The sequence below is a fragment of the Antechinus flavipes genome, chromosome 1, assembly GCF_016432865.1.
Source record: "Antechinus flavipes isolate AdamAnt ecotype Samford, QLD, Australia chromosome 1, AdamAnt_v2, whole genome shotgun sequence".
Taxonomy (NCBI): Eukaryota; Metazoa; Chordata; class Mammalia; order Dasyuromorphia; family Dasyuridae; genus Antechinus; species Antechinus flavipes.
Genome location: NC_067398.1, coordinates 246,197,566 through 246,217,924, shown reverse-complemented (window position 1 = coordinate 246,217,924; position 20,359 = coordinate 246,197,566). Strand labels below are relative to the sequence as shown.

The window sequence follows — 20,359 nt, the reverse complement described above, 5'->3', positions numbered from 1 at the left end:
GACAGCAAGCTAGCTTAGACCTAAGTAGAGCCAAGATAAAGCATCTAAAGATTTTAGACAATTGAGTTCAATCAGTAGACATTTATTAAGGGAAGAAAGGAAGAAGATAAGCATTTATTAAGCATCTTTCCATGTCCTAGCCCACTGTGCTTAGGCATTAGGGATATTAAAAACAAAAAATAAATCAGTCCTTAGCAAGCTTACATTGTATGGGGGAACTACATGTACATAAGCAGATGCAGAATGTATACAAAGACAATACAAAGCAGTGTGTGTGTGTGTGTGTGTGTGTGTGTGTGTGTGTGTGTGTGTATACAGAAATTAGGTTAGTTTGTGTAGAAAGAAGTTTATGAAGATTACTGTACAAAAAGTCTAGAAAGTAGGTTGGGAGCTGGATTGTACAGAACTTTAAATACCAGACAGAAGTTAATATTTGATCTTAGAAGTAATAGGGAGCCACCAGAGTTTTATTAAGTAGAGGAGTGATATGGTAAAATGTGTGCTTTGGACATATCACATCCTTATTTATTTGTTTGTTTATTTATTTAAATAAAATCTAATTTTTTTCCAGTTACATGTAAAGACAATTTTTCATGTTCCCTTAAACATTTTTTTTTTTGAGTTCCAAATTTTCTCTTTTCCTCTCTCACCTCCCTCTTCCTTGAGACAGTAAGCAATTTGATATAGGTTATACATGTTCCATCATGCAAAACATATTACCATAAATATCACTTCTAAAGGATAGATTTAAAAGAGGAAGGGAAGAATAGGAGGACAGGCTTCCTTCTGTTCTTTCCCAATGGGTGATAATATATATCCCAGGAAGCCACTGGTCACAAAAATCTATTTCTCCATCTAAAGTTTAGGGAGTTTGTAGGGGGTGGGACATGGTAGGAGTGGGGTTTGCATAATTTGGGGCTCTGGTGAAGTCCTTCTGCCCAGGACTGTAAATGGTTAGCTCTTATTAATCTCTTTTTTTCAGCACTGATGGAATGATCTTTTTAGAAAATATTTAAGGTAAGGAGACAAAGTGATCTAATGCAGCCTCCTTTTTTCCTTAGGAACTGCAGGAAAACTCACTATGGCTTACCATAGCTTTCTGATTGAACCCATCAGCTGTCATGCCTGGAACAAGGACAGAACCCGTAAGTGCCCCCTTCAATTCAATTCAGTTCACTTGCTATGTGCATCTTCTAGGAGCGAAGTCTGTGAAGAAACAGGAGAGGACCAAAGAAGGAGGAAAGTTGGGGGGAAGGGAGCTTCCCAGGAGATGCAGCTGAAGCAGAATTCATCTTTCAAAGCCTCCTCATTATCTAGAGCAAGGATTCTTAATGTTTTTTGGTCTCATGAACCCCTCTGTTAGTTATGTGAAGCTTATTGGCCTCCTTAGAAGAAGTTTTTTTAATGCATAAAATGAAATATGGGGGATTACAAAGGAAATCAATTCTATTGAAATATAGTCATCAAAATTTACAAACAACAAAGCCAAGTTCACTGGCCCAAGATTAAAAACCTTTGACCTAGAGAATAAAACCAAGGAAATATACAAAGATAGAGCTCAGAGGCTATTCTAATCCAACTCCCCTCATTTGACAGAGCAGGAAATTGAGGCCTCTAGATGGGGGGGGGGTGGTGACTTGCAAAAAGTCACCTAATGAGTTGAGTTTAGGACTACTATTTTTCAAATCAGAGCTTCTCCATTATTCTGCATTGCTTCCTAATTATGGACTGCTGTGAGAAGATGCAATGGAAAACTCTGGAGTCAGGGGACCTCAGTTCAAATTGAACCTTTGTTATTTGTTCCCTTTTTTGATTTTAGGCAAGTTATTTAACTCTCTAGGACCCAGTAAAAAGAAAGGTTGGAAAAATAGACAAGCGAACAAAGAAACAAATAAATGAAAAGTAGGCATTGGACTAAATAATCTCTAAGGTCTCTTCTATCTCTAAATCCAGCAGGCATTTTGAATTGAAGACTGATCACAACTTATTTCTGGCCTGCTCTGTCTTCTAGAACTCCCTTACATGAATTCCCTGCCCTAACCAAGCTATCTTACACCACTCCCCAGAAGGGAGGTGCCTTTTGCTCCTACCTGCCTTTTCTCTTCAGGATGGCTCTCTTCACTCTTGGCCTATATAAATTCTATCCAAATTTGAAGACCCAGCTCATACTCACCTCTTCCTTGAAGCTTTCCTGAATTGCTCCCCTATCCCACCCCCAATCCACAATGGTGTCTCTCTGTCCCCTAGATTCCTACTGCCTTCATTGTCTGGACCAATTTATTTGACATTTAGCATAAACTGCCTTGTCTTGTTATTCAATAACATACATACATATTATGAGCCTATTTCTTCTGGGAACCATGATAGGTTCTGGGGATGCTAAAAAGAAAACAAAACAAAAAAATTTCTGACAAGGATCTTAGAATCATTTTGGAGAGGTGTGCAACTAGTATAAATAAGTACAAGAGGATTTCTGAAGCGAGGAAGCATTCTCTTGGTGGCATAAAGAATTCCCCTATATCTTTCTTGTCTCCCCAGCTAGTCTGTAAACTCTTTAAAGATGGGGACCGTCTTATGAGTCTTTGTAATCTCCAAGGACGGCCATCCTCCTTTATTCACTGATAGCATGGCTTCTGTAGGATTCATTCTTCCTCAGAAGTTTTGCATTTTTTCTCTTAGTAGGCTCTCTTAGATTAAAAATATAGAGTGGCCCCCAAAATCTTAGTACAGGTGTTTAAGGTCAAACCTGCACCAAATCTTTTGAGATATCTTGTATATAAAGCATATATTAAGCATATAGATTCACAGAATAAGCAGAGAAAATTCTAATGGCATGAATAGAATTAGAGAACCTTGGTGACACTGTCTGTGGCCTGTCTGTAAATGATTTCTCTTGGAATTCTAATTCCTTTCACAAAGAATATTTGCTGATATATTACAAATCAACATATGTTGTTGGGATACATGAGTTTTTTTTTTTTTTTTTTTCTTTACCTCAACCTCATTTTGTAAAATTGGAATCTATCTAGCTGGGTTGTCTTGAGGAGCAAATGAGATAATACATATAAAATGTTTTGCAAATAGCTCTCCTCTTCTTCTTCTTCTTTTTCTTTTCCTTCCTCTCCTCCTTTTCCTTTTCCTCCTCTTTCTTCTCCTTCTTCACTTTTTATTATTATTGTTAATTTTATTACTATTATCTTTCCTTCTCATTAAATCTTTTTCTCAATAGTATTTTATTTTTTCCAAATACATGTAAAGATAGTTTTCACAATTCATGTTTGTTAGATTGTATTCCTAATTTTTCCCTATCTTCTTTATTTCCCTTCTCCCTAAAACAGCAAGAAATCTAATGTAAATTAAACTTTTAAAAGATGTTTCTTTTTTAAATAGAATTTTATTTTTCGAAATACATGTAAAAATAGTTTTCATCATTCATTTTTGTAAGACTTTATGCTCCCAATTTTTCTCCTTCCCTCCCCCCCTTCAAGACAGCAAACAAACTTATAAAGGTTAAACATGTACAGTGCTTTTAAACTTATTCCCATATCTGTATGTTGTGTACAAAAAATCTGACCGAAAGGGGAAAAAAAATAGGAGAAAGAAAAAGCAAACAAACAAACAAAAAAGATGAAAATATTATGCTCCAATCCACATTCAGTCTCCATAGTTCTCTCTGTGGATGCAGATGGCATTTTCCATCCCAAATTTATCGGAATTGTCTTGAATCATTGCATAGCTGATCATCATACAATGTTGCTGTTACTATGTACAATGTTCCCCTAGTTCTGCAGCATCAGTTCATGTAAGTCTCTCCAGCCCTCTCTGAAATCATCCTGCTCATCATTTCTTATAGAACACTACTATTCCATTATATCCATATATCATAACTTACTCTGCCATATCCCAACTGATGTTGCCTTCTCATTTGCCAAAGGCCTAGATGACATTTGTTGTCATGACATTTAGGAAAATTTATTGTCATGACATTTAGGAAAGAGTCAGTAGACCTGTGTTCTAGCATTATCTTTGCCACAAAGCCATTGAATGACTTCTTGTAAATCACTTCATCTATTTCAGCTTTAGTTTTTCCATCTCTGCCTTTGAACTAGGAGGTACAAGTTATAGTTCTCCCTCTTTTACAGATATGTTATATCTGAATTCCCCATTTATCTCTTCCTTTAAACTACCCTTGGTCTGAGCTGTCTATTGGACAGAAATAAGTGGGCTTTGGGTAGTCCTTATTTTCTTTTTTTGTTTTAATTAAAAAAAAATTATTGATGTCTGCAAAAGGACGATCACTTTTGGGTTTCTGTATAGCACTCCTGAACTAATCCTTGACATGAGGAGCTGGGATATCATGATTGTTTCATATATTTCTCCCATACACATTTTCTTCCATCTTCATTCTGTGGTTTTTTTACAGGTGCCACATAATCATGTCATCCTTGGAATACAGTAGCCCAACTGGTTTTCTCAAACCCTGTTCTTTCCAAACACCTATTGAGAAAGCAGCATGCTATAGCTGGAATTAGAAGTTGTTAAAATCCTATGATCCAGATTCAAGTTCCAGTTCTTCTACCTATTAATTATATGACCCAGAGCAAGTGACTTTATCTCTCTGGTGTTTACGTTCCTCATCCACAAATTAGGGATTTGGAAAGATAATTTCCAAGAGCTATTCCAACTCGAAATCTATGATCTTATGAAATGAAATGAAAAACATTATTCATTTTCTGATATACACCCATCACCACCACCAGCAAAGCCCCCTAGAAACGAAGTTCAGCAAAACAAGCTAACAATGACCTCATCTGGCAGCACATGCAACATTCCACTCCCACGATCCTCCATGTCTCTGCCAAAGACCTTATTTTCACAACTTGTACCAGGTATCAGTAAAGATACTCCTGGCTTCTCCCTACGTTCTTTGAAATACTTGGCAATATTTTGTAAATTACTTCCTTATTGCCAAGGTTAAGAGGGTCTCCCTTGTAGAAACATAGGAAACTCTGACATTGGATAGATCCATCTTTTTATTTTTTACCTCTCAGGATTTTGCCTTCTCCGAGTACTGTTTTTCCCTTTCTGAACTGGTTTTGTTCACACAAGAGCAGCCAGCTTCTTTGTCCAAGAGTCATTGAATTTTAGAGTTTGTTTCATAAAATTAGACAAACCAGATGATCTCTTCAGTCCCTTCCAATTCTGACATTCTGTGATATAAGCCTTTTGCAAAGGGGTAACAGTACTCATTATGTGGGAAAGATGGGGAAAAGGTAAGTGATTTATCCCAGATCACAGTTTGAGTGGGAAAAAAAGCCATCCAGTAATCCAGACTAAGTAAGAAATGATGTAAAGAATGGCCCCTTTTACCCAGTTCCAAAAAACCCAAATCTGGGATGGAAAGACCCTCAGGGTACTGGCCAAAGCAGAAACAATTGCTATTTATACTCACTCTGAGCCAACAAAGCCTATGACCAAGAGAGACTTGGGTTAAGATCTATTGCTAGTCAATCAATGAGAGCCTTAGCATGGCCCTTAAAAAAGAAAACCTAGCCTATAAACTTCAAGATATCTTGTAAGATTTCAGTGATCAAAATTTATAATCCTTTGGGCAGAGCACCCACAGGTTAGGGTATGTGGAAGAGGGAGAGGAGAAAAAGAGGGAGAGAAGGAAGAAAAGAAGAAAAAATAAAGAAGGAAGAAAGGAAAGAAGGAAACAAGCATTTAAAATTTATTTTTAAAACTATAGAGTTCCTGATTCTCTTACTTCCTGCAGCTCCTCTCCCACTCATTGAGAAGGCAAGCTATACATATATATATATATATATATATATATATATACATATATCAATTATGCCTATAAAGTAATACAAAACATTTCCATATTAGCCATTTTGGCAAAAAAAATAAACAAAAAAGTATGCTTCAGTCTCAGTACTCAGTTTATCAGTTCTCTCTGGATAGCATTTTTTTTTGTGAGTCCTTTGTAATTGTTTTGGATCATTGTCTTGATCAGAGTAGTTAAGGCTTTCACAATTATTGTCATTATAATTTTGCTGCTATGATATTCATTGTTCTCCTGGTTTTGCTTAAATCACCTTGCAGATGTCTTCCCAAGTTTTTCTGAAACTGTTTTCCTCATCATTTTTTATAGCACAATAGCATTGCATCACAATCACATACACAACGCGTTCAGTCATTCTTAGCTTCTAATTCTTTGCCACCACAAAAAAGAGCTGCTATAGATATTTTTGTACATATATATATTTTTTTCCTTTTTCTTTGATCTTTTTGAGAAACAGATGTAGTAGTTGGTTTTATAGCCCTTTGAGCATGATTCCAAATTGTTCTCCAGAATGATTGGAACACTTCACAATTCTACCAACACTGCATTAGTGTATTTATTTTCCTACACCCTTTCCAGCATTTGTCATTTTCCTTTTCTGTCATGTTAGCTAATCTGCTGGGTGTGAGATGATATCTCAGAGGAGAAACAAGCATTTATTAAATACCGACAGTGTGCCAGGCAAAACATTTACCTCCATTATTCTCTGTGCATTGGATAAGGGGTCATCGTACGTGTCTGTGTGCATGTTTATGGCCTGAGGATGCTTATACATGTGTATGCTTATGAAGACAAGGGAGCCAAATGACTGCTTTCCAGAGTGGAATTTGTCTTCCATTTATTCCCATCCAGGTTTCTTGCATTCCATAGAATATTTGAACCCAATCTGATTTCTCTTTGCCAATGCTCCCTTCTCCCCCTCCCTCTCCTTGCCTCCCTTTTCTTTTCCTCTCTTCCCCCTTCCTTTCTCTCCCCCCTTCCCTTCCCCACTAGTGGCAAGACAGTAACTTTGATTTGTCATCCCACAGAGATTGCCATCTGTCCAAATAACCATGAGGTCCACATTTATAAGAAGGATGGAACCAAATGGACTAAGGTGCACGAACTTAAGGAGCACAACGGACAAGTGACAGGTGAGCTTGGGTGAGCACTCTTGAGTGTTTCAATGGGGAATAAAGATCCATGTGTGTAGAGCGAAGTAGTAGCACCAACAGGCCAGAGATTCATGAGAAAATTATGTTTATTCATATGAGGGCGGTGGTGTTCAACTACAAAATCATAGAATGAATGTTAGTACTACATGCACTCTAATGGAAGCATGGTATAGCCAGAGCGATGGCCTGGGAATCAGAAGACCTGGATTTGAATCCTTGTTCTGTGGGGCCTTAGGCAAAATACTCCTCTCTGAGCCTTACTTTCCTCCTTTCTAAAACAAAGGAGCTATATTAAATCACTAAATTTCTTTCCAATTTTATCATCTGGTACAACCTCTCAAAGGTAGTGGCAGGTATATCGTCCACAGCAAATTGTACCTGTCCCTTAAACTTGTATTATCAAAGACTTTAACTTTTTAGAAACTACAGACCTGAAGAACTGATTCTTCCCCATCTTCCTCTCTCTTTCTTCCTGGTTCCCAGGTTTGGCCTCTTGAGCCACTGAGACCTACTGAGTTGAGGCTGAGATAGTTCCCAGCAGAGAAAGCAAATGTTTTGTCAGTTTGTAGGAAGCAGGGACATGAGTGGAGAGGAGACAAAAATCATAATTATAACCTTTGCTCGAAAAAAAAAAAAAAAAGCCTTTATCCCAAGAGTTCATTGAACTGTTTAATCTTTATTCACCTTCATTTCTTGGTTTAGTGAAACATAGTCCCTTTGTGCAAAGAAGGTTCAGGGCCTGGTTTTGGAATCATGTTGCAACTCTGGGAAACAGGGCCTGTTTTATCTGTGGCAGACTTTTGAGGCAAGTGACTAAGTGACTTTATCTTAGTATCTCTTTCTTCAGGCACCTCGGTTCCCTTCCTCCCCCATCCTGAAATGTCCTTCCCTATAACTATGTGGTCATTTAAGGGTCAGCAATGTGGTACAGTGGTTAGAATTCCAGGTTTGGGCTTGGGAAGATTCCTTTTCATGAATTCAAGTGGCCTGAGACTCTAGCTGGGATACTGGACAAGTCACGTAACCCTTTGCCTGGGTTTCTTCATCTATAAAATGAGTTGGAGAAGGACATGACAAACCACTCCAGTACCTCTGCCCAGAAAACTCCAAACAGGGATATGAAAAGTCAGCCATGACTGAACAAAAGCAATAATTCTACTTCCTAGACCCATGATTCATGTCCTCAAGGCACTACTCTGTGACCTAACTGGACTCATACAGATTTTACATAAGGGAATTAGTGGATGCCAGTGAATCAAGTGACCCCTTCAGGTAGCATTTGCCTTTTCACAGAGCCTTCCTTTATACCCAAAAGAGTAAATTTCATTGTGGGAATTTCAGGCTCTATAACAGGCGGGTTTTGAAGGAGGGAGTTCCGTACAACGATAAAATCCTAAATCCTTTACATTATCCCCAGAGGTTAGGGCTGTAAGGGGCCGGGGAGGGTGGGGGTGGGGAGGGAGTGGGAACGGCGGTGGGGTGGGGACTGGGGGAGTGGGCTGGTAGAAAGGGGTGCTGGATGAAGACGTTAATTTAAGGGAGTCAGCATGAAACTAAGTTAAAGGACCTAGATTCAAATTCCTTCTTTACCTGTATGACCTTCGCTTAATAAAATCTTAGCGTCTTCATCTATAAAATAAAGGGGATGGATGAAATGGCTTCCGAGGTACCTTAGCTCTATGTTCTAAGAAGTCTGATAAGGAAAGGAAGGGTAAAAGCGCTCTCTGCTGGAATTGCTCTGGAATTGCAACTGAGCTGTCCAGCCCCTGTTGGGGTGGGGTCGGTGGGAGAGAAGCTTTGGGGACTGCGACCCTCCCCCCCTTCTGATCACTTTCTTCCCCGCCTGGTCTGCAGGCATCGATTGGGCTCCTGAAAGCAACCGCATCGTCACGTGCGGCACAGATCGCAATGCTTATGTGTGGACCCTGAAAGGGAACGTCTGGAAGCCCACCCTGGTCATCCTGAGGATCAACCGGGCCGCCCGCTGCGTCAGGTGGTCCCCCAAGGAGAATAAGTTTGCGGTGGGCAGCGGCTCCCGCGTCATCTCCATCTGCTACTTTGAACAGGAGAATGACTGGTGAGATGCAGGGACATCTCGGGAGTGGGAGCTGCGAGTCTGGGGTGGGCTAGGAGAAAAAGCATTTATAATAAACATGCAGTGCCTGATCTGGAAGGGAGGCGCTATCATTATTTCCATTTTACAGATGGAGAAATGGAGGCAGACAGAAGTCAGGTAGTTTGCCCAGGGTCACACAGCTGGTAAAGAGTCTGAGGCTGGATTTGAACTCTGGTCTTCCTAATTCCACTATGTCACTAGCTGCCTTTTGGAGGGAGTTTAATACCATCTTAGAGGGAGAATGGTCATTCCCCACCCCCCCTACCCCCAAGTCCCAGGGTTAGAAAGATGGAAGAGAGAGCATTTCAGAACTCTGGCTGATGAGAAATGGTCCTGATTTGACATTTTTGAGGCTTATTGAATCAGAGGTTAAAGCTGGAAAGAACCTGAAAGACTACCTGGTCCAATGCTCTTATTTTAGAAGGAGAAAACCAAGATCCAGAAAAGTTTATTTGCCTTGAGTCTGAGGTGGAATTCAAATGAAGGTCTCTCTGACTTCAAATATAGCATTCTATTCACTATGGGATCTTAGTGGACCTAAGTCATTTTCATTCATTTATTCCTTTATACATTCATTCACTCATTTATTTATCTATTTATCCATCCATTCATTTATCTTATTCATTCATTTATTCCTTTATACATTCATTCACTCATTTATCTATTTATCCATCCATTCATTTATCTTTCTATTAATTAATTTATTCTTTCCATCATTTATCTATATTTTAATATTTAATTTTATTTTCTGTTTTTTATTTTAGCTCCAAATTCTCTTTCCTACTTCTGCTCCCTCTGCTATCTATTGAAAAGGCAACAAACAGAATCATTATACATATAATGTATGTCACATATGTATCATATATTTGTCAAATATTTATACATCTTACATATGCAGTGTATAAGTCATGCCAAAGCTATTTCCATATTAGTCACATTTCAAAGTTGAGGGTGGGGAAGACAAGATAAATAAGGATTTAAAAAATAGGCTTCAATCTGCACTCAGAATTGATCGCTTCTCTGATTGTATGTGGATAACATTTTTCATTACAAGTCCTTTGGAATTGTGGATCATTGTGTTGATCAAAGTTCCATAGTTATTGTTATTACAATATTGCCATTACTGTGTACAATGTTTTTCTGATTCTGCTCACTTCACTTTGCATCAGTTTGTTTGTCTTCCCTTGTTTTTCTAAAAGCACTATTTCTTATAGTACAATAGTATTCCATCAAAATCATGTACCACAACTTGTTCAGCCATTCATCAGTTGATGGACATTCTCCCATTTTCCAATTCTTTGTTACCACAAAAAGAGCTGCTATAGATATTTTTGTATGTGTGGGTCCTTTCCCGCTTTTTATGATCTCTTTGAGATACACACCCTGGGTCAAAAGGTAAATACAGTTTTATAGCCCTTTGGGTATAGCTCCAAATTACTCTCCAGAATGATAGGAGCAGTTCTCAATTCCACTAACAGTGTATTATTTTTCACATTCTCTCCAGCATTTGTCATTTTCCTTCTCTGTCATGTTAGTCAATCTGATGCAATCCCTTTATTTTAAAGGAGAGGTAACTGAGACCCCAAGAAGAAGAATGATTTATTTGCCCAAGGTTACATAACCAAGATAGGGACAGAACTGGGATTCAACAAATTCAATCAAGAGCATAGTACAATGAAAAGAGCATTATCTCTGAAATCAGATGATCTGTGTTCAAATCCCTTTTCTGTTGCCTATTTTCACGTGACCCCGGGAGAGACACTGCCTTTCTCTGTAAATTGATAGAGTTAAACCAAATGGCCTCTGGGCTGTGCTCTTACATATCCTGTTTGGTATTCTTTGTTATATTTCCGTCTCATCATGCTAAAATCTAGTGAGTTCATATATATGAGAGATTTACCTGGGTTCCAGGTGCATCTTTATTTATGTATGACAGGAGAAGGCACTTGACCCATTGAAGTCTTAGTATCTTTACCTAACTAAAGTTCCCATCTTAGACAATCTGTACGTTAGGGCTTTACAGCTCTCACATAAGATGAATTTCCCATTCTGACCGGCAAAGAGAAATCTGACTGTCTTCATTGGTCCTTCAGGTGGGTCTGCAAGCACATCAAGAAGCCAATCCGATCCACTGTCCTCAGCCTGGATTGGCACCCCAACAATGTGCTGCTGGCTGCTGGCTCCTGTGATTTCAAATGCCGGTGAGTAGTGGAGGATGACGGCTTCCACTGAGGGGGTAGCTTATCTACCCCTGGCTGGGGACTCAGGACAAGGTGGAGCCGTTAGGTCCTGGGATGGAAATCAGATCAAAAGAAAAAAAAAACATAAGCAAACAAACAACAGCAACAACAAAAAGGTGAAAATACTATGCTTTAATCCACATTTGGTCTCCATAGTTGTCTCACTGGATGCAGATGTTACTTTCCTTCCTAAATCTATGGAATATGCCATAAATCACCACATTGAGCTAAGTTTATCACAGTTGATCATCACATAATCTTGTTGCCGCATTACAATGTTCTCTTGGTTCTGCTCACTTCACTTTGCAAAGGTTCATGCAAGTCTTTCCAGACTTTTTTAAAAATCAGCCTGCTCATCATTTATAGAAGAATAATATTCCATTACCTTCCTGCTGGAAGTTTGTAATAGAGATGAAGGGGATTTGTTCTTTGATGTTAGTCGATAACTTTGAAGACCTTTTCAGAAGAAAAAATCATTTAGAGCAAATGGGATTAGCTTTTTTTTTTTTTTTTAAGTGGGAATAGTTAGAAAAGTGAAAGGGTACAATGTCCCTCACCCCAATTTAAAAATTTTTATTTTATGTGCTTTTGTTTGAACAAATCTAAGTTAGGAAGAAGAAGAGAATGCTGGGAATTAGAGTAAAATAGCATGTCTCTAAAGCTCCCTAATCTTGGATGCCTGATGCTCCATCATTAGAGCTTCATTCTTTTAGCTTAGTCAGTCAGCAAACATTGCACTTACTAAGTGCCAGTCACTATACTAAGTATGGAGGTGACAGACAAAGGCAAAAATATAGTATTGGCTCTCAAACAACTCATATGAATGAAGGAGATAATATACAAATAACTATGTGCTTACAAGATACATATTTGTATATATATGCATATGTATGTGTGAACATACATTGTAAATGGAAGGCCATTTTAGAGAGAATGCAAGGAGTCAGGATACAGCCAGGAAAGCCCTCTCGAGGTAAAGGTTTTGAGGGGTGTAAAACTCTTTAAGCTTTTCTTACCCTGAGGAGAGGTACTTGAAGGAGAAGTAAAGGAGACCAAGTTAGGGAGAAGAGAAGCTGGAAATGCTAAAGGCAAAGCTTTGGATTGTCTCTTCAAATGGGATTAAAATCTAATATTTTCACCTTTTTGTTGTTGCTGTTGTTTGTTTGCTTGTGTGTATGTGTTTTATCTTAGTTAGAGAGTAAGATCCCTGAGGGCAGAGATCACTTCATTTAGCCCAGTACCTAGGAAATAATGAGTACTGAATAAATGCTTTTGCATTTATTCATTCATTGCTCTATTAAAATCTCACAATCTTTATTTTTTCATATCTGGAATTCAAGTAACGGTGTGCTGAATCCAGCTCAAATTGGTTCACAAGAGTCAATTGTTAAATTTTCACTGTAAGAATTTTACCAAGAAATTAGCAGACACTTCAAATTAAGAGCTTTATTTATGTTTTTATTGGTGGTCTAGCTTTAAGAAAGTGATGGAGAAAACATTAATAATGCAAATTAAACTTAAAAGTATATTCTGTGTAAAAACATTTTTTCTGGCAAGCTGATTGTTAAATATTTGCTAGCAAATCCCTGAATCCAACCTCATGGGTTTATAAGTAGTTCATGAAGCTGTTTTTTTTTTTTTTTAAGTTTTTTTTAAAAAAAAAATTATTTCAATATATTTGGTTTCCTTTGTGATCCTATGTATTTTATTTTATGCCTTTAAAACCATTATTCTGTGAAGGAGGTTCATGGGCTTCTCGGGACTGCCAGGGCGGAGTCCATGGTATACAAAAAGGTTAAGAATCCCTGGTTTGCTTGGATATAAATGTTGGGGGCTGGAAAACAATGTGCTTTGTCCAGCTACTCTCCTCCACTAAAAAGGGCCACACTACCCTCCATCTCCATAAAGCCCTCCTGCTCAGCTCGACTCTCCTTCCCTTCTCTTTCAGAATCTTCTCAGCCTATATCAAGGAGGTGGAGGAGAGGCCCTCGCCCACCCCGTGGGGCTCCAAAATGCCCTTTGGCGAACTGATGTTTGAGTCTAGCAGCAGCTGCGGCTGGGTCCACAGTGTCTGCTTTTCGGACAGCGGCAACCGCATGGCCTGGGTGAGCCACGACAGCACCGTGTGCTTGGCTGACGCCAGCAAGAAGATGGCGTAAGTGGGGAGCCATGAGTGGGGGACCTTCCCTCTCCCCTAGAACCCCCCCCCTTGATTGATGGACAGGGGAACTCAGACTGCAGGGGGTCTGTACATTTTGACAAAACTCTGGTTATCTGGGCCAAAAGTCTTCGGGAAGCTTTAATAGATTAAAGTTGTATTCGTTTTGTTTTTTTAATTTTTTTGATTTTAATTTTAAACTTCAATAACTTTTGAGCTTTAACTGCTTAATATTTCACCAGACTTTGAGAGCTGTATATGGAGGCTGAAATCTGCCTCTCTGAAACTTTGACCTTGTTCTCTGAATTCTGTGCCTTGGGGCCAAAAGCTTCCAACCCGATTCTGTGTGAAAGAAAGAGAGGCCTTCAAATATCTGAAGCAATTATGTTTCTGAAACCTTCTCTTCTTTAGATTAGCCATCTCCAATTTTAAATGTAATTTTAATCTCCCTCTCTGGGTTTCCTACACTAGTTTGCCAGTATCCTTTTCCAAAATTTCAGTCAGAAGTGACTTCCATATTCCAGATGTGGTCTGAGTTCACTGAGACTCTGGCACTGTGCCTCTTAATGGAACCAAAGATTTTTTCTTTGAGAGCCATATTGATAGGTTGAATTAGCAGTCCATGATCACAGTTAGGTAGTACTAGAGATAGAACATGGTCCTGGAGTCAGGAAGGCTTATTTTTTGTTAGTTCAAACCTGGCCTCAAATTTTTTTTTTTTTATTATATTACCCTGGACAAGTCACTTAATCCTACTTACCTCAGTTTCCTCATCTGTAAAATGAGCTGGAGAAGGAAATGGCAAATCCCCTTCAGTAGCTCTGCCAAGAAAATGTCAGATATGGTCACAATGAATTGGATGCAACTGGAAGACTAACATTTAACAAGGACATCACATCTTTTTCACCTAAAATATTTTTAGGCACTCTTTCTCATCTTGTGTTGTGCTGTTGGTTTTCTGAATGCCTAAAACTTCCTATTTATTTCTATAAAATGGTTAATATGAGATGTGACCCATTACATCTTCCAGCTTGTAGAAATTTTTGCAGATCTTTATTCTGTCTTTATTATGCTGGGTTTGTTTTTGTTATTGTCATACTCTTTGCTTGATAGCAATTGCTGATTATGTTCCTTTTTTTTTTTTTCTTTTCTTCTCATCCCACTCATCAAAGATCATTTGGTTAGATAGTCATACATTCTTGAAGCACTCTAAGCCCGCAAAAATACTCCATGCCTCATCCATCCTCACCACATCCCTGAGGTTTGGGGTGGGGGAATTTGTCATGACCCTGACTGTATCGGGATAGGAAAAATTGACTGAGTAGGACCACATATGACATCCCTCTTCTTGTCCTCTTCCTCCCCAGTGTGGCTTCCCTAGCCTCAGAGACCTTGCCCCTCCTGGCACTCACTTTCATCACTGAAAACAGCCTTGTGGCAGCGGTAAGTAAAAATAACTGCATTAGTTCACATTATTCTTTCTTCTTTGAGTTTGTAATTATTTACATTCAAACAGATGTATTTCAGTCAATCTCTCATTGCCCTTATCAGGGTTATTTGTCTAATTTTTTTTTTCATTTTTTCTTTTATAGAACTCTCTGTTCATGTGCATTTTGCATTATTTTACAAGTCCATGTTAATTTTTATTTCTAATACTCATTAACCTTAATTTTCTTATAATAATTATTTCTATTTATTTAATTGTTATTTTTTAAATTTTTAAATTCTTTTTAAAATTTTAATAGCTTTTTATTTTACCAAATACAAAGGTAATTTTCAATATTCACCTTTGCAAAACCTTGTGTTCCAAATTTTTCTCCCCCCATCCTTTCCCATAGACAGCAAGCAATCCAATGTAGGCTAAACATGTGTAATTCTTCTAAATATATTTCCATATTTGTCATGTTGTGCAAGAAAAATCAGATCAAAAAGTAAAAGAAAAAAGAAAACATGAGGGGAAAAAAAATGGGCAAATAAGGTGAAAATATTATTCAGTCCCCACAGTCCTCTCTCTGGATTCAGATGGCTCTTTCGATCACAATTCTATTGGAATTGCCCTGAATCACCTCATTGTTGAGAAGAACCAAGTCCATCACAGTTAATCATCACATAATCTTGTTGTTGTTTTATACAATGTTCTCTTGGTTCTGTTCCCTTCACTCAGCATCAGTTCATGTAAATCTTTTCAGGCTTTTCTGAAATCATCTGCTTATCATTTCTTACAGAACAATAATATTCCGTAACATTCATATACTATAACTTATTCATCCATTCTCCAACTGATGGGCATCCACTGTTTCCAGTCTTTTGCCACTACAAAGAGACCTGTCACAAACATTTTTGCACATGTGGGTCCCTTTCCCTCCTTTAAGATTTCTCTGGGATATAAGCCCAGTAGAAACATTGCTGGGTCAAAGGGGATGCACATTTTGATAGCCCTTTGGACATGGAATGGTTGGATCAGTTCACAACTCCACCAACAATGCATTAGTCTAAACCTATCCTTCTATAAGAAACACCTAGGTGGCACAGAAGAAAATAGTACTGGATTTAGAGTAAGGAAAATGCAATTCACATTCAATCTCAGATGCTTATTAACGGTATAAACCCTGAGCAGGTCTTTTACCCTCTCTCTGCCTAGATTTTCTCAATCATAAAACCTATCTCCCAGGGTCATTGTGAGAATCAAATGAGATAGTATTTGTAAGGGACTTAGCAGGATCTGGTGCATTGTAGACAATAAATGCTTGTTTCCTTCCTTTCTTTCTTTGGTAATTTAAGCTATTTCCAGTTATTTTTTTAAAGTTACAATTAAGGATGCTATGAAAATCTTTGAACATAGTTCACGTTTTATTTTAGTTATTAATGATACTTTCAAGGAATATTTCCATTAATTACCAGAATTACTTAATTAGTACTAGAATTAAGAACATGAATATTTTTGTAACTTTTATTGTATATTACTTCCTTTCCCCCATTTAATAGTATATTTTCCAAATACATTTTCAACATTCATTTTTGTAAGCTTGAGCTCCAACTTTTTTTCCTTTCCTTCTTCTCTTCCTTGTTCTCCAAGACAGCAACAATCTAACATGGATTATACATATATCATCCTCTTAAACACATTTTCATATTAGTGATGTTGTAAAAGAAAAATCGGAACTAAAGGGAAAAACCATGAGAAAGAAAGAACAAAAAAAAAGAATGTTTTGATCTGCATTTAGTCTCCATAGTTCTTTCTTTGGATATGGATGGCATTTTCTATCACAAGTCTGTTGGGATTGTCTTGGATCACTTGTATTGCTAAGAGCCAAGTCATTTATAATTGATCATTGTATAATATACATTGTTTTCTAAGAAGATTTTCCTAGTTTGCAGTTTCACCAGCAATGTACAAGTATATAAATATATACATATATTTCTCTGCAATCCTACCAGAATTGAATTTTCACCAGTGCCAATGCCCCTTTCTGTACCAATAACTAACTCCGACTTTCTCCTCCCCAGGGACACGATTGCTTCCCCATGCTTTTTACCTATGATGGGGGATCTGGGGTGCTCAGCTATGGAGGGCGGCTCGATGTGCCCAAGCAGAATTCGCAGCGTGGTATGACTGCCCGGGAACGCTTCCAGAGCCTGGATAAGCGGGCCAGTTCCGATACCTCTGCCGGCCTGGACACACTGCACAAGAACAGTGTCAGGTATAGAGAGGGTCTGGGATGGGGTAGAAGGATGGGATCATTTAGAGGAAATGTGGCTGAACATAAAGGTCGGGGCTAAGGATGAAGGGGTAGGGATGGGCCACAGGTACAGAAAGTTGGGGAAAGTGCTCTGCAGGCTGGGCAAAGTCTGGCATGGAGTCTTAGGGAAGCAGTAAGGTCCTTTTGGTAATTAAGCTTAGGGTACTTGGGGATTCGTGAGAAAAGATCTTTGCCTTCCTCGAACTCATAGTCTGTAAATTTATGGGGGAGCATCAGGGCCTATAATTTTCAGTAGTGGGCTATATAATCAGAAATCCATACAAATCCTGGCCCCATTAATTGGGCCTTTTAAAATATGAATTATGCTAATTTTTCATTTTGGAGCTTTTAAAATATGAATTTTGTTAATTTTCCATTTTGTTTTAAGCAAGAATGAGGCAACATTGTAGTGGAGAAGGAAGCAGACAGAGACAGGAAGACCTGGGTCCAGTTATGTTTCTGAGGCTTCCTACCTGTGTGACCATTGATGACATATTTGACCTTTTGATGTTCCTGGGCAGCCCTCAGTATAATAAAAGAGTTGTAGATGTATTGACAGAGAGCATTTTCACACAGGGAGTTCCTGAAATGGCTCAAATCATGTCTTGCCTAAAAAAATTACAAAAACAGTTCAAAATATAGTTCATTCAACTTTCTTCATACAAAAATACCCTGTTCTAGGTCTGGTACTAGTAATTGATCAGTTTGGGTTCAGTCAATAGGAATTATTGGTATTAACTGTTATTATAGGTATTAAATAGATCCCAGTTTCTTAAACTCTGGGTCATGTCCTCATGTGGGATCTCATAATTGAAAGTGAGAGTTGTGAAATAATGGATTATTATCAGTAAATGTTTGACTTTATATACATATTTGCTTGGGATCATATAAAAATTTCTTGGGCAAAAACGGGTTGTGAGAGAAAAAAGTTTAAGAAACCCTGAAATAGGTCAGAGTTGGAAGGTACTTTATAGGTTATCAAGTTGGACTCCTTCATTTGATAGATGAGAAAAACTGAAGTAAAGAGAGTTTTGTTGTTAATCAATTTTCAGTCATGTCCAATTCTCCATGACCCCATTTGGGGTTTTCTTGGCAAAGTTAATGGAGTGATTTGTCATTTCCTTCTCCAGCTCATTTTACAGATGAGAAAATCTGAGGCAAGCAGGGTGAAGTACACTAGAATGATTTGCCATTTCCTTTTCCAGCCTGTTTTATAGATAAGTAGACAGAGGCAAGCAGGATGAAGGGATGTACCCAGGGTCACACAACCAGGAAGTGTTTGAGAGGTTAATGATTTGTTAATAAAATATCTAGGCAGGATTCGAATCTAGGTGGCTGGAGGAACCCAGTAGAGGTATTTTCCCAGAATATATCTTGAAATCTCTGAGGGTCCTGTGAGACTCTTTAGAAGAAGAGCAGGAAATTCAATGAGTTGAAGGCAACTGGTGAGCATAGGCTGAAGCAGCAGAGTGGGATAGGGAGAAGAAAAAGTGGCTATGAGCCTGGAAGGTTGGATCTTTCTTGTGGAAAAGAAACTGTGGCCTCAGGGAGAATCACAGGTCCTGGGGTCAGTGTGTGGGACTCTCTGACTGAAGAATTGTCCTGAAATCCGTTCATTCTGCTTTGCAGTCAGATATCTGTACTTACCGGGGGGAAAGCCAAGTGCTCCCAGTTCTGCACCACCGGGATGGATGGAGGGATGAGCATCTGGGATGTGAAGGTGAGTCCAGGAGCAGTTAGCTCTGGATTTCTCAGCCCCACACAGCCCCCAAATACACTTCACCCAGAGAACACTGGGCTGTGCAGCTGGAGTTTCTGGTTGCCCTTTAAATTCATTTCACAAAACCTGGGAAACCTAGATTTTCTTCCCTTTAAAGCTTCCTTGGTTTGGATCATTGATAGGAAAACTAACTAGAAGCTTTGTACCAAGACGTCCCTTGAGTTAGAGCTCAGGTGCTGTGGATCCCAGAATTTTTTTTCCCCCTTTAAGTTTAGCTTTTCTGAGGACCCTCACTGAAAGGAGGTTTGGGAGAGACAAACTTTAGGACTGGTATCAAGCAAGTAATCAGTGCGGGTAATAGTTAACATTTACATAGTGTTTTAAGAGATAAATATGTATTTACATATATGTAAATATGTATTTCTGTGAGTTTGGGTGAGGCAGAGTTAAGTGACTTGTATGAGGTCACACAATTATTAAATGTCAGTATCTGGGGCCAATTTGAACTTGGGTGCTCTCTCCACTTCTTCCCAGCCACTCCTTTTTAAGTATTTTTTATATATTATCTCATTTGCTCTTCAGAATAATCGTGTGAAGAATGTGCTATTATCATTCCCATTTTAGAGATGAAGAAATTGAATCTCAGAGTCAAATATTTTATTTCCTGATGGTGATTATCCACATCTTGAGGGGCTCCAGGCAGGAGAGTCATTGACAGAGGAGCAGATGACAAGTATGGGATGGTTAAGGCAACGTCCGGAGGAGGAATAGGTAGTTGGAGGACACCGAGCAAATTCTCCTGGAGCCAGACCTGGGAGTAGTTATGTGTTAGGGCTGCTATCACCGCTAATCTTGTTTGTCAATACAGAACTTTTGTACTGAAATTTAGTCTATCCAGACTGGCTGGGCAACCCCATCCTTACTTCTTCAGAGATCCTTGGGGAGAACCAGGGGTACCTTTTTCTTAAATATCAAGGAAAATACTCCTTTATATATATAAAGCAGAACAATGCCGGTCATAAGCTACTTCAAGACAAAAGCAAGTGATGCTTTCATTATTAATTTTTCCTTTCCCCCTTTTTAAAAAAAATTAGCGTTTTATGTAGCACCTACTATATGCTAGGTAGGCACTCTGCTAAGCCCTTTACAGATAGTCTCTCACTTGTATAATCCTTAGCTTAATTTCTATTTTTAAGCTGAGGAAATTGAGGCAGGCTGAAACTAAGTGACATGCCCAAGATGATACAACCAGTAAGCATCTGAGGCTGCATTTGAAATCAGCTTTTCTTGATTTCAGGGCCAGCATTCTATCCACCTGCACTACGAAGCTGTGTCCCCCCTGGTTTAGGGCCATCTTCCCCATCCTCCTCCACCCTCTCCCCTTCC

General features: G+C 38.7%; 1 protein-coding gene across 1 annotated transcript in view; it reads left to right on the top strand.

The window, feature by feature from the left end:
- The window catches only part of ARPC1B (actin related protein 2/3 complex subunit 1B), a 43,851-nt gene that overhangs the window by 23,090 nt on the left and 402 nt on the right, over window positions 1-20,359 (top strand). Inside the window, exons 2-9 of the mRNA XM_051999720.1 lie at window positions 1,062-1,145; window positions 6,874-6,978; window positions 8,854-9,076; window positions 11,209-11,316; window positions 13,304-13,510; window positions 14,881-14,956; window positions 17,021-17,214; window positions 18,883-18,973. Coding sequence (XP_051855680.1) covers window positions 1,082-1,145; window positions 6,874-6,978; window positions 8,854-9,076; window positions 11,209-11,316; window positions 13,304-13,510; window positions 14,881-14,956; window positions 17,021-17,214; window positions 18,883-18,973 — 1,068 coding nt within the window. The 5' untranslated portion in view covers window positions 1,062-1,081. The remainder of the gene's footprint in view (window positions 1-1,061; window positions 1,146-6,873; window positions 6,979-8,853; window positions 9,077-11,208; window positions 11,317-13,303; window positions 13,511-14,880; window positions 14,957-17,020; window positions 17,215-18,882; window positions 18,974-20,359) is intronic.